A 14766-nucleotide genomic window follows, 5' to 3' on the forward strand; every position below is an offset into this window, starting at 1 on the left:
GGATACTCATAGCTGGGCAAGGTTTCCAAACAGCACAGAAGGACCATTTATGGAGAACTTTAGATTCTAGGTATGCCAACACAGCCTAAATGTACTAGGTAATGTTATTGCTGTTGCCATTTTATTTCCATCTTAGACAAGAACATTTGGTCTGAAAATTATTTCTTCTCAACTCTCAACCATCGATGGTGTAGCCTAGGAAGAGGAGTGCCAAGTGGGGACAAGTTAAGTCCTGGCTAATGTATCACATCCCATGGTTTTTCTTTTATGAGCCTCATTGCTCCATCTCCATCCCAGACCTCTTCCGTAGTTACAAAAAGTACAATGTGACCTAGGCATATATTCAATATATTCTAGCAAATGTTCACTTTTGGCTTTTTTTCTAGTGGCAAGTGAAGTCAGGTAGGCCCGAGACTATCTACCTGTCTATCTATCAATCAATTTGATCTCTCTCTCTCTAACTTGAAGAAGACAACAGGCCTTTCTCCTCTCAGTCGAGAGGTCAAGGAAAGCAGAATTGTAGAAGCCAGAGACTTTGAAAGGCAGTTGGTAAGAACTGCTTAACAAGGAAAGATGAGCTTACAGGGTTTGAAAATTGGGAAGTCTTTGAAGAGAGAAAGACTCACTGGTGTTTCCTTTAGTAAACACACACACTCAATTCTTTAGGCCTTACCTTCAACATCATTCTTCTGAGAGAATTTCCTCACTCCCTGGACTGGATTAGCTACCTCCACAGCTGGTACTTCCCTGTGATAACATACAAATATAATATACTTTTATATTTATGAAAAAAGGAGTTTTAAGTATAAAATTACATACATCTATATTTACTTGTTTATCTGTTATCCAGCCTCAGTTAGAAACTTAAAGAAAACAATCGTCTTATTATTGTATTTTTCTCTTAGTATATGTTTAAAATAGCAAGTGGAAGACTAAATACTGAGGCTAATGATTGGAGAAATCAGCACGGTGAGAGGGTGAGAGGAAGGGGTCATACGGGAATGTGATAGACAAAAGAGGGGGGGTTTCCCTATTCCTAGAATCATAGATCTTTTTCTGGGAGTTGAGTACTTTAAGTTTGTGGGAACAGCTCTGGTATTAGGGACCTCACTACCTCTCCACAGAGTTCCTCCTTCTGACTTTATGTGACTTCTACTGATTGGTTCTGATCTTGTCCTCCAAGATGAGCTTGATCATAATTTATTTTAAAGCCAATTTCTGTTATGAGTTGGCTATTATGGTTTTTGGGGTCTTTTTTTTAGCAGAGATGTGGTATCTTGGATGATATTTAAAAAAGACTAACTCTAGAAACAAAGTTGCATATAGATTAATGAAAATATAAGAGTAAAAATATCCCAAGAATTAAAAACAATGTTCTCCAGGTTTAGGGTACATATGACTTAAAGTCTCCTGTGGATGTTTGTCAGGAAGACCTTCACATCACATACTGAAATGAATGAAAATCATTCAATAAATTATTTTTTTAAAAGTTGAGATAATGCTGGTAGAAGCATACTGCTTTTACTAATTCCATCTAAGATAAGATTTTTTTTAAAGTTTGTAAAATCTTAAGAAGGCACAACTATTACAAATATGTGCTATGTAAATTTAGCAAGTCATAAGAAAACGTGAAAATTAAAGGAACCCAGGTTTTAAAAACAGAATACTAAGTCAACATGCCCATCCCATTGTCTAAGCAGGATTAGTCTCCAAAATATGCCCAGGGAAAAGCAATTATATTTCAAATAGTTTAATTTAGAAGGAAATTGATTTTGACAATAGAAACACAATGGTCAAGGATAGTGTTTAATGAGCCTTAGAAAGTATGCTTAACGTAGCCTTCAAAAATTCAGTTCTTCTATGATGGATCACTTTATTGCACACTCTTGGCCATTTAAATCTCGAGGGTGAGACGCTTTTGTGTATATTATTGGTTATGAAGACAGAGATATCTCAACTTTCCTCTTAATGAGTGAATTTACAAAGCACCTTCTTTATAGACAGTCTAAAATACTCCAGAAAAATGGTTTCAATATAATTAGTACTTCATAAACTGTCCAAGTAAGCTTAAAATTAATATCAAAATTTTATCACACTCAGCCTTCCAATTTCCTTTTATTTCTTCCCTGTTTTTATATGCAAAACAATTGGTATTCTCTCCTTATTTGTAATAGATTATAAAGTTAAAGACTACATGAAAAGAATAGACTAATCGTTGGGTTAGCTATAATAATATTTTCAGCTTTTTCTTGCATGAATAAATTGCCTGCCTCCCTGTGTGCTAGCCTTTCTTCTTCATTTTATTATACAAAAATTTTTAAATCATTTTTTATTTTCAATTATAGTTGAAGTACATTATTATATTAGTTTCAGGTGTATACTCCAGTGATTAGACTTTATGTAACTTACTAAGTGATTGTCCTGATAAATGTCACACGCATCTGACACCACACACAGTTATTAGAATATTATGGACTATATTTCCTATGCTGTACTTGACATCCCCATGACTATTCTGTAACAACCAATTTGTATTGTACTTCTTCATCCCTCCACCTCTTCCACCCATTCCTCCACCCCCTGCCCCACCTGGCAATAGTCAAACTGTCCTCTGTATCTATGAGTCTGCTTCTGTTCTGCTTGTTCATTTATTTTGTTTTTTAGATTCAATTGTTATAGATATGTTTTTATTGCCACTTTTTTGTTCATACTTTTATCTTCTTTTTAAAGAAGAAAAAGTTAAGGGAGTTTATCACCACCAGACCAGTATTATATGAATTGTTAAAGGGTCTTCTTTAAGAAGAAGAAGAAGAAAAGATAAAAATTATTATACACAATTTCAAAGACATTATTTTAGATTCAGAATGAAAACTTTAGCATGATGCATTTTTTCTGGTTAACTAATAGCATCACAACAATCGGTTCCATGATATTTTTCCCCCTAGAAAGATCTGTGTGAATCTGAAGGTTATCTGTGTTACATAGGTTTATAGGCAGTAGCTAAACTAAAATGTAAACATTCCAATTCTGATTCATGTGCTTTAACCATTATATGGCAGCTCCTACACTGAATTGATAAAATATTTCCCAGATCTTCTTTGATGCTTTCCTTCCTAAGGGAACCCACAGAGGCCCATGTAAGCAACATGTCCATGAAATTCAAAGACCTGCTGCCATCGTCTCCATAGATGCCTGAAACCTTGACATTGAACAGTACTAGATACAGAGTAATTGGTAAAATATTGGGTGGTTGACCAGATGTAATTCCAGTGCCATGTAGAATAAGGAAAATTTTTGATTTCAAATTGTGGCCTGCATACAATCAATATAATGCTGCCAAATGAATAACTGTTTAAAGTTCAAGCATTTTATTAATATTACTGCTATTCCTAATGCACCTCTATCTGAATGCTGTTTCAGCGATAAGCACTGACTTGATGCTGAAGTGTTTTAGAGTGTTATGATTCTAAAGAGAATGCACCAATTGAAGAAATATTAACAACAAAAACACCAGTTACTTCCATTGAGCCACGTGTTATATATTGAGTCTTGCATATATTGTATTTGTTTATTGAAATTGCACCCCTACTGAACAATCTCTTTTTCTGGTGTTCACAACCTGAAAGTTAATATATATTGGTCTGAAATCAACATGAACAATAAGTAGCATAATACTACTGGTGAATATGATCCATTCTATACAAGATGACATCAGGCCCAGCTACCCCAGAGTCCTCTGCTGAACGGTGACATCAGATAAGAACATATGCCAGTGGGGAGTATGCTTCAAGTGTAATCCATTTCCTGCTATTGATGGAGAAACAGAGACATGTCTGAGCCCTGCCTAGTGGATGAAACCACCCTCCCAGCATTTTTAGGTTACAAAGACCATTTGTTCTGCTCATCTCTTTTGCCGTAGCCAGATGAAGGTGTACCAGTCTTCTCTCTTGAAATACTTCCCGAGCTATGTCTCATGCACTGTCAACCAGATCTTGACCCCTGCTCCAGGCAGCTCAGATAACGTCCACAACATTGTCTGATAAACTGAAATGACATGTTGTTAGACAGCTCCACAGAGGTGGTTTTTGAACCTATTCAACAAAAGAACAGCAGTGTAGGAGGAGAGCATTTTGGGGGAATAGGTAACTCCTTGGCCGGCAGGAGATTTCTCACTGACTGACCTTAATTAACTCTGATGTCACATGAAAAGGAGCTGTGCATGGGTACAGGTCATTGGAAGGGTAGGCTCCTGATGGTAGCCTGTGACAGGCCTAATGATAAATGAATGTGCTCTTTTAAACCATGACCCTCCGAGAAGCCAGTGTCAAGTAAAAAGCTCAAAGAGGTATACTGAAGCTGTGCCCCCTCGTAAACAGCAACGGTAGGAATGTTGATGTTATTAGAGTATTTTTCTCTTAGTAAACATCTCAAACCACACAGAATTTTTCCTTTTAAGTAACTTTTATAAAGTTTAAGGAAAAATGAGCAAAGTCAATAATCCATGCCTGGATGGAATGAATAATGTCCAAGATCTGATCTTTTTAGACGTTGCCCACTTCAGTGGTTCATTTTGGATTGTCCGTTGTACCATGTGCTGCAAAAGCTATTGATGGATTTGATGGCCGACAATTGAACCATGAGTTGTAAAACAGCTTTAGAACAAACCACAGCAGAATTATTTAAATGAACTTATCTGCAGAGTAGTGGCAATGCTAACTGCTGAAATTAAACATTTAAAATAATTTTCACTTGTTTTTTTTACACTTGAATTTAAGACATAAATGTTACATAAATGACTACTTTAAATTTTCTGTTAAGGCAGGGAGACCAGACACTTCACTTTTCAAATCTAAAGATTTTGGGGATCACTTACTATAGCAAAAACTGTAAAGCAAGAAGCCAGTAAATTCTTTTTGTGAGTCCATGTAGTAAAATAGTGAGATTTCCATAATGTAAAGATGTCAAGAAAAATAGCAAATCCCTGGCATTAGCAACTTTCTACAAATAAAATGTACACGGTGCGGCAAAACTAGGTTTATAGTTATGAGTACCCAAACAGAGTTTATTCCTGTATTATTATTTGTTAATTATTGTATTATTTTCTATAGGAACAACTGTAAACCAACTTTATCCCCACACTGTATTGTTGCTGGACAGCAGACACCTAGACATTCAGTGCTCGAGCAACCCTGAAGATCAGTAACACAATTACTCTCACCTAAAATGTCCCATTTGTTCATCTAAAAGTCACAAATAATCTTATCAACCTAAGGGATTAGTCAGCAGTGAGTAAGAGCTTTGTGCTATTGTCCAGTACAAGTCCATTTCTAGCGCCCAGCCCAGGAGCTTTTTCAATGCCTAGAAGAATGAAGAATGTGATTAGGACACACACACTATAAACCTCTTTCATTTCTATATCCACCTCCTCACTCCACCCAAAACAAACTTGATGTTTTCACAAAGAGGAAAGTGTACATACTGGTAGGTAGGTACTTATGTGTATCTATGTAAACATTCTTTCATTTCTTTAGGTGCTTCCTTGACTTAAGGCCAGTTGATTAGGGGAAAAAAATAACATTTTACAAACTGATGTCATGGTTAATTGTGGCACTCAAGTTACGATGCTGCTGTGCAGATTCCCATGCCTGTCCCATCTTTGATTTAGTCTGTTGGTAGATGGAATAGGAGCCCTGGGGCCTTTCCCTATCATCCCATTTGTGAAAGAAAAACATACATATGAAGTCCTCCTTTACCTAAGGCCCTCTTGCTAATTAGTGCATTCAGTAATAACGTACACTTCATACTATCTGATAAACAGTTTACTGGAGGCATGACACAGAGATTAAGACCAAAGTGTAACTTTTTATTAAGTGCTAGAGCCCTACAGGAATTAGCATTTCAAACAAAAATGTTGGTAGTTCCTGGAAGTTTGGTTTACCTGCTATTGCATTCTTAACCAGTCTTCCCCTCTTGTCACCAACCAAAAAGATTCTACAAGATTTAGTCTGAAACTTAAGCTTTTAATAAGCTACATCTTGAAGAAAGAATATCTTCTCTTATGAATTATGTCTAATTAACCTCACCCAACCTTGGTAGAAGCTCATGATCTTAAAATCAAATTTTAGAAACATGATACTTGGGGATTTATATTTAGGTAAAGAGGTCATTTATCACATAGGATTATGCACTGTTGGAAACATGGTATGTTAAATCAAAGACAGATGCATCTCATTTGAAATAAATTTAATATACAAAGCTTTGTTAAAAAATATATAAATTAGAAATCACTAATTTTAATATAAAAGGAACACCAGCCGGTTTCTTCAGAGAGCTCTCACAACATAATTTTCAATGTGACTCAGTTTGTTAAAATTTCAATTTCAATAAAAATTTGTTATATAAAAATTCAGTTAAAATTCAAAATATATAATTAGAAGTGATTTAAAATTAACATTAAACTAAATTTATAAAAATATTGTGATTTGGGGGAATAATGAGTTTTTTGCAGTATGTTTGTAAAACTTGTAATACATAAATAGTTATGTTATTGATCATGAAGGAAAATGTGTTTCTCTAAAAGCAGCCTTGTAAAGCTTTGAGCAGGAAAATCAACTGCCATAAAATGTAATGCTGATGGGGTTGTATGTGGCAACAAAGTTCAAAATAGCTTGATGTTCTAAGCCTTCACCTTAACTCTGTGATTATTTTAGTCATGAGGTTTTCTGTTTTTTAAAAAATAACAGCTGTATTGAGATAAAAGTCACATTCCATAAAACTCACTGCTTTAAATTGTATAATTTGGTGGTTTTTAATATATTCAGACTTATGCATCTCTCACCACTATATGATTTTAGAACATTTTCATCACCCTGAAAAGAAACCCCAGTGCCTACTGTCAGTCACTTTCCATCATTCCCCTCTTTCCCTAGCACCAATCTGCTTTCTGTCACTGTGGATTTGCCTACTGTGAACATTTCATGTAAGTGGAATCATATAATCGGTAGGCTTTTGTGACTGGCTTCTGTACTTAGCATAATGTTTTTGTTTTTGTTTTTCAAACAAGAAAGATTTATTTTCTCACGGTTCCAGAAACTGGACATCCAAGTTGTAAGGAAGTTTGATTTCTCCTGAGGCCTCTCTCTTCGGCTTGTAGACAACTGCCTTCTCACAGTGTCCTCACACGGCCTTTTTCTGAGTGCACTAGAATAATGTTTTCAGGAGTCGTCCATGCTGTATCATGTATCAGCACTACATTCCCTTTTATTGCCAAAAAGTGTTCCGTTGTATGGCTGTACCACCTTTTGTTTATCCATCTATCATTGGTGGACATTTGGGTTGTTTCCACTTTTTGGCTACTATGAGTAATGTTGTGATGGACAAGTTTTTATACGGACATATATATTTAGTTCTCTTGGGTAGACACTTAGGAGCGGAGTTCCTGGATCATATGTTAAACCTATGTTTAACCATTTGAGGAACTGCCATACTGTTTTCCAAAGTGATTGCACCATTTTACATTCCTACCAGCAACATATGAGGGCTCTAATTTCTCCAAATCCTCACTAACGCTTGTTATTGTCTGTCTTTTTTATTTAAGCTGTCCTAGCAGGTGTTAAGTGGTATCTCACTGTGGTTTTGGTTTGCATTTTCTTGGTAACTACTGACAGCAGTATCTTTGCATGTGCTTTTTGGCCATTTATATATATATCTTCATTGGGAAAATGTCTATTGAGATCCTTTGCCCATTTTTTGAAATTGGGTTATTTGTCCTTTTATTAGTCATAAGTATCTTTAGAATGTGATTTCTAACTTGTACATTTGGTATCAATTCCTGTGATTTCAGTATCATAGAATTTTTAGTCTGGAAGAGATTGTAAGAATCTAAGTCTAGCCCCCTCTGTTGACAGATGAAGAATCTGAGGCTCAAAGTGACTTGTCCATGGCCACAACAGAGCTAGTTAGGAGCAGACCTGGGGAGATTGATGACTAAATAAAAAATGGAAACGTGGACATTTCATGATTTGTATTTGAATAAGGCCCCTTTCAATATAGGAGAGACAGGGGTTAGTATCTGGAAGAAGTGGAGCTAAGGTACTTGTCTTGAAGTGGCATTCGACTAAAAAGCATTGATATGAAATGGGAAAAAAACAATCAGTTGCCTCCCGTACGCACCCCATGGGCCTCGATGAGGAATTGAACTGGCAACCTTTTGCTTTGTGAGATGATGGCCAAACAACTGAGCCACACCAGTCAGGGCTTGTTCTGTACTTTCAGTCAGACTTTACATAATAGTCTTCTCTCAGCCTTAAAATGGTGAGCTGTGTATGGTTCCTCATGATCTATAGTGGGAGTTCAGTTTTTGGACCCAGCACTGTGACTTTGAAGAAAGAGCCCCAATCTCCTGATATAAGGAAATTTCTTTGCCCCTAATGATTATATTGTAGTTGACTTGGATGAAAACAATAGTTCACAGACCACCTAGTTCACTGAGAGGACAACAGTTCTTCAAAACCAGACCTCTAGGCTACCATGGCAAATGGGACAGTTTTGATCCCCATCTGAGCTTCACAATGGGAAAGTCATTGTAAAGTTGTAGCATTCCACCCTTGGAGATGAGGTAGTTTGTGGATTTGTTTCTGAATGAGCAGTGTGACTCCAAGCTACTTTCTTAGAAGAGCAAACTGAATTGCACATGGTATGAAGTAGACACATATGTGGACATGTACGTATTTATATCTTTATATACAAGTATATCACTCCTGAGAACATATCTGATATGCAGTAGGTACTCAAAACATGAAGTTGTCATTACTCAAGCATGTTTGTGGACATTAAAATGCCTCAAAGAAATGTTTTAAGGCCTAATGTCATTTCAGAGCATTTGAAGAATAAATATTTCACTTTCCTTTTTCCTTATTAGTTTTCCTGTTAAGCTGTATCTTGACACTTCCATCAATCTTTACGAGACTAGTTTCCTATTAACTGAGGAATGGTGATGTACTCAGGGTCCAGTTTCTTGGAGATACATTTTCCTTATACTTCTCCTTTCCTTTATTTTAATCAACTACTTTTATCTATCTTCTTCATTCCAAGTGCAAAATTATGTCAGTGGAGATAAATGATATAGCAAAATATTTTTCTTAGCCTTTTCCCCCTAAACTTTCCAACAACCCTATTTTGTCTCAGCATCTTATTTAGCCACTCAGCTGTGTGTCTTCTCTCGGTTGGAGGCTGGAATGGGAATGAAGAAAGGAACGTGCAGATGGCGTATCCTTCAAGGGATCTTCTCTCTGCTGGCATTCGGGTGGTCCTTTGAGGTCAAAGCTTCTCTCTGATGAGGGTTAGGATTCCTGGTGTTCTAGGTAGCTGATAAAGAAAGAGTCATATGATTTGGAAACCAAAGCATCAGGCAGTGGGAATAACCCGTGCCATGGAAAGGGAGGCAGCTTCTCCACAGCCCCTCCTAGATGAGAAATCTCTTTGGCTCCACAAAAACCACACAGATCACCTCAAGCAATGCCAGAATTTTCCTCAGGAAGCTGTGCTGGATCTTTTCCAAACACAAACAATTGTTCAACTAAATCCCCAAGGTCTCATGCCATAAAGAAGGGCAGAAATCGTTCGGCTTGGACATTTCTCAGGGCAGGTGTTATCAATTTTGGCCTGTGGCTTTTAGAGAAACCTAGCATTCCCATGGATCACTGGTTTTGAGCTTGATGTTGCCTCAGGGAACCCATAGATATGAATGACTACAAAAGACCTTCCTAGGCGCCTGAATGGGTTAACTTGTTTTATGGGGTTATTCGGTAGACCAGTTTTGTCCATGTGAAACAGTGATTTTAACTTAAATTAGTTAGTATTGAACTATTTTTTTCTAGTAGTAATTTGATACCAGGACCTATTATAAATAAAAGTTACTTTTAAAATAGTAACTTACATGATCAGCAACACTAGAAAAGTAGAAAATGTTTATTTCATATCTTTGCAATTACATACTCAGAAAAGTATTCCCTGACAGAAGGGTGGATAGGAGCAATTCTTCTGGATATTAGTGACAGTGGGTTTCTGCCACATGCCACACAGCACGGCCACCACCTAGATGGCACAGCACTGAATCCACACTCAATACCTGTAAGAGAGATCGTGGGTTTCCCAGTTTTATAAATAAATAATGCCAAAAGCCATACAATGAGTAAATGAAGAAACTAAGCTTCAAATGTAGACCTTTAACTGAGTCTAGTTTTGTTTTGTTTTGTTTTTTTTTGTTTGTTTGTTTCTAGATATTAGGACCCAAGAGAAACACTAGAGAGCACTGCTAGACTTAACTGTGGAATCAGACATGTGTCTCTCATCTCTTAGATCTGTGATCTAACATTAAAGCCTGGAGGACCAGCCAGCTCAACCTTCCACTTTGAAATCCATGGCATAAACCAATTTTTAAGTAAAAAATATTCTTTAAATTTGGCTCTAAATCCTTAACTTTCCTCCCTCCCAGAATATCTTTCCTCCCTCCCCCAACCATTATCCCTGCTAATCCCTGGGTTTTTACTCGGCCTTGCAGCTGCCTCAGCAGGAAGAGGAGGAGGAATGTGAGAGGAGGGGGCAGTGGGGGAGCAGAGAAGGAGGAGGTGGAGAGGTCTTTACTGAGATCCATCCTGACTAGTCAATGAGAGCTTCAGGAGAAAAATCAACCTCGACAGTACCAAAGGCTCAAATAGCCGTGAAACTGGGACTGGTAATGGAAAGTCAGACATCCAAGCTTATCCAGTCTAGTGTCTCATTTTCCAGATAAGAGAACTGAGTAGTGGAGAGGGGAGTGACTTGTCCAGGTTCACACAGCTAGTCAATAGGACAGGTGTTATTATTGTGTAGTATAGAGATGTACAGATTTTAAGGCACTTTTGCAAGGCCTATTTTATTGTCTTTCAACAATCATGAAATATGCTTGTCAAATGTCACATAGGTGCAGGAAATTCCTATTTTTCGGTTCCACAGCAGAAGGAACTTGGAGATTATGTGAGACAAACCAAATGGCTTCTAAAACTGATTTTGATTCTAGAATTAGTTTTCCAAATGAGGAAACCAGTTCAGAAAGAAAGTGACTTGCCCAAAATATTACGGTTTAACTAACGACTGAGCTATGTCTAGAACACAGGAAAATTTGTATGTGTTTTGTATTCAGAAAAAAAGTTCACACAAGCCATTTATACAGTTGACCTGCACTGGTATTAGAATTATATTTTGGATGACATTGATATTTTATCCTGAGAGTTTTTAGTAAGTTACTACTGTCAACATAGGAAACATCCAAACCTACAGAGAATTTTTATGGGTTTATTTGAGCCAAACTGACAACTTCCAGGAAGCAAAACCTCAGTGGATTAAGAAAATGCTCCAGAGAATGGCAGTTTTGCAGCTTATTTTATACATTAGCATCAGAGGAAGAGATGTGAGAGGGATTCCATGAAATCCATTGGTGGTAGATTAAGGGGTAGGAGAAAGCAAAGCAGGGAAATCTCTGGGATTGGATAAAAAGTAAAGCAGAGACACAGACCTCTTTCACATTGGTGGATATACAGGAAGGTTAATAGTTAACAGTTCCAGCACACAGAGATGGTATGTGGGGAATAAGATAACAATGGGTGGGGGAGTTCCGTGGTCTCTGCTCCAGTGCAGAGGTTGTGCCCTGAGGGGTCTGGAAAAGGAGCCGGCTCTGACATTTTGAAGGTATGCTATGTTAATTGCAAAACGACAATAGACCTGCTCACGACAATAGACCTGCTCACGTAAGGTTGTGGTTGATGTTTCTCAAGGAAGATAACAGCATAGGACGTGACTACCTGCCATGACCCACATTTGGTTAAGAATTTTGACGTCCAGACCATCCTATGTAGTCACTTTCAGTCTCTGAGTGTGTATGGCCACCATGCAGGCCTCCCCTGAGCTTGGAGAGTTTAGTATGGGGTCCCTTTTTTGTCTGCATTATGTAGTCTTAATGTAGTTGCATTTTAAACCACATATAAATCTATTAATGTTTTAAATTAATGGGCTTTTGGATATTAATTAGATCATTTGTCATAATAGGATATATAATATTCTTGAGTAAGACTTGGACTAGAAAAAAAATTAGTGAATTGAGAGAAATTTGTATTAGCCTTACCTTTCTGCATATGAAAGTAAGTTAAAGGTGAAAATTTATCTTTATGGAAAGATATAACTTAAAAAAATATGAGAGGACAATTTGTAAATAATACATTTCAAAAATTTATTTTCCAGGATCTAGTTCAGGTTCAAAATTAAAAGGTCCTGAACTGAGTTTAAAAGGCACCCAGCATGTCATGCAAGCAGGCAAGACGCTGTATATCAAATGCAGGTAAGTGACTGTCAGCTTCGGGATTATCTGGCTGCCCTTCCTAAGGTGGAGTAGGAAGGTCACCTCTCAGAACAGAAAGGTAGGGACTTCAGCGGTCTCTTCTGATTTGCAAAGTGCAAACCACAAGTGTCCTACTTCATGTAGAGGTAAATCACCTCCTAAAGAGACTCACTCACTCAAGAGGAAACAGGGGAAGGGAAGCCCTGAGCATTTTTCACCTTTATTCTGAGTTGTTTAAAAGTTTTTCTAAATTTAGCATTGCTTTTCTATAAAGAAGATGACAACACTTAAGAAAGGACCCCAGAATAGCATTTCCCCATGAGATGAGTGCCTAGAAGCTGGCCCCAGTCCTAACTGTGTTTTCTTTTCTTTTCTGTGATTGCAGAGGGAAAGCAGACCACTCATGGTCTTTGCCTGAAACAGTGAGAAAGGATAGCAAAAGGCTCAGCATAACAAAATCTGCCTGTGGAAGGAATGGCAAACAGTTCTGCAGCACTTTGATCTTGACCACGGCCCAGGCAAACCACACTGGCTTCTATAGCTGCAAGTATCTATCTATTCCTGCTTCAAAGAACAAGCAAACAGAATCTAAAATCTATATATTTATTAATGGTAAGACTTCCATTTTCTACGTTGTTTCTTTATAGTTTCTCAGAGGGTCATAAACATACCCTGATCCCTTGAAAAGGGGGCTGTCCCAGAGAATGGGAAAGAAGGGGGCCAAGGAAGAGTTTCTAGCCTAGTAGTAGAAATTTTTAGAATGCATTTTTAATGCATCTCTTGAGCGTCCGTTTCAACTAGAATTTTCATGGACCACTAGGTCAATTGTATGCTCCCTGAAGGAAAGAGATTCTTGTCTATTTTGTTCACAAAATAGAATCGGGTCTGGCACATAGAATAAACGAATGACAAGAATTTAGTTCTTTCTCTTAATTACTGAGAATCTCAACATGTAATGCAAGATTTTTTTGTCCTTTAACACAACTGCATTCTTTTATACATTAGAGTTGTAAAATATTGTTCTTTATGCATAATTCATAAATGTAATGTTGCTAATTGTTTCTTGAATGCTATAAAATTGGCTCCAATTGGTGATGTTGTATGATTTCATGCTCCTTAAGCAAGTGCCATTGATATAAGAGCTGGCATGTGCCATTATATAGGAAAAAGGGCAAAAGGTAAAAATGAATCGTTATTCAGTTATAATTTTTATGGTACTATTTTTCCTTAAAGAATGAAAAAAATTCTCTAAGGAAATTCAGAGGGAAGAAGTGTAAAATTCTTAAATATAAATTGACAATAGAAATGGATCCCTGAAGAAGAATAAGGAAGAAGGCCTGATATTTTGTTCTTCCTTGGAAGGGATTTTTTTTTAAAAAATGAGGTTCTGGAGAACATAAAGCAAAATTAGTAGGCACCTTAGGCCCAAAGGCAAATTAAAAGACAAAGCAAAACAATCAACCATACATATCAATAGCCTAAATATATATCGTGTATACATCCAGGTGAGTTAAAGAACTGGATCCTTGCATTGGAGACAGTACCATGGAATTAGGTTTTGGTGGAAATCTTTTTGACTTTTTGAAAGAAGGCAACTAGATAATGTTTTAACAGAGCCATATTAATAGCAGATTCAGGATTAGCCTTAGGAGACAGTGGAACAGTTGTGTGCTATTAGCAGTGATATCTTTTTAGCTCTTATCAGCCTGATTGAGATAGAGCCATTTTTCTGTTCCTGTTCCTCCAAACTCCTGGTTTTACATTTTGCACTTTTCCAGGTGGGTAGGTAACTGGAGGAGACACCATCTTCCTAGCAGTTTGCCATGGTAGGAATGCAATGATCCCACTTAAAAACAAGAGGAAGTAGGCCAGGGGTCTTTGCTGAGGGAAGTGAACCCACTTCTACAGGAGGGAGGGGCAGGTGTCAGGCAGGAAGGCAGGAAGCCAGACAGGGTGGAGGAGGTGCAGAATAAAGGAGAGACTTTCAGAGATTTACTGTTGCAGCTCCGGGAGAAAGCAGACACAAAGTGATGGGAAACCTATATACTCAGACATCTATTCTCTTCTTCTAGTTCCGCACGGTCGTTTTGCTCTTTCTGGCACTTGTGGAAGAAAAAACACTTTATCCCTGTCTTTCTGAGGAAGTGGTATAAAATTCATTCATGCTAAAATTATCATAAAATTATCTCCTATGGGTTTATCAGACTCTGACTTGCAAATTAAATAATTAAATAAGTAAAAGAAGACCATCTCTTTTTCTCTTTCTCTCTCTAAAAAATAATGTTCAGCTCTTTTTGCCCTTAACTCCTACACTGTTCAGCAGACGGTGTGCGTTTCTGGAGGTGGTAGGTAGGGAGTACAGCACCCATCTTCTTCAGTTCCTTTTGAAAATA

The 14766-nt window shown here is 37.3% G+C and overlaps 1 protein-coding gene across 1 annotated transcript in view; it reads left to right on the forward strand.

Moving 5' to 3' along the window:
• FLT1 (fms related receptor tyrosine kinase 1) overlaps window positions 1–14766 on the forward strand; it is a 187773-nt gene that overhangs the window by 13552 nt on the left and 159455 nt on the right. Inside the window, exons 3-4 of the mRNA XM_054577121.1 lie at window positions 12277–12373; window positions 12759–12985. Of these exons, the coding sequence (XP_054433096.1) occupies window positions 12277–12373; window positions 12759–12985 (324 nt within the window). The remainder of the gene's footprint in view (window positions 1–12276; window positions 12374–12758; window positions 12986–14766) is intronic.

This window comes from Pteronotus mesoamericanus, unplaced genomic scaffold (genome assembly GCF_021234165.1).
Source record: "Pteronotus mesoamericanus isolate MK-2021 breed Mesoamerican mustached bat unplaced genomic scaffold, CSHL_Meso_final contig_41, whole genome shotgun sequence".
NCBI classification, from domain to species: Eukaryota; Metazoa; Chordata; class Mammalia; order Chiroptera; family Mormoopidae; genus Pteronotus; species Pteronotus mesoamericanus.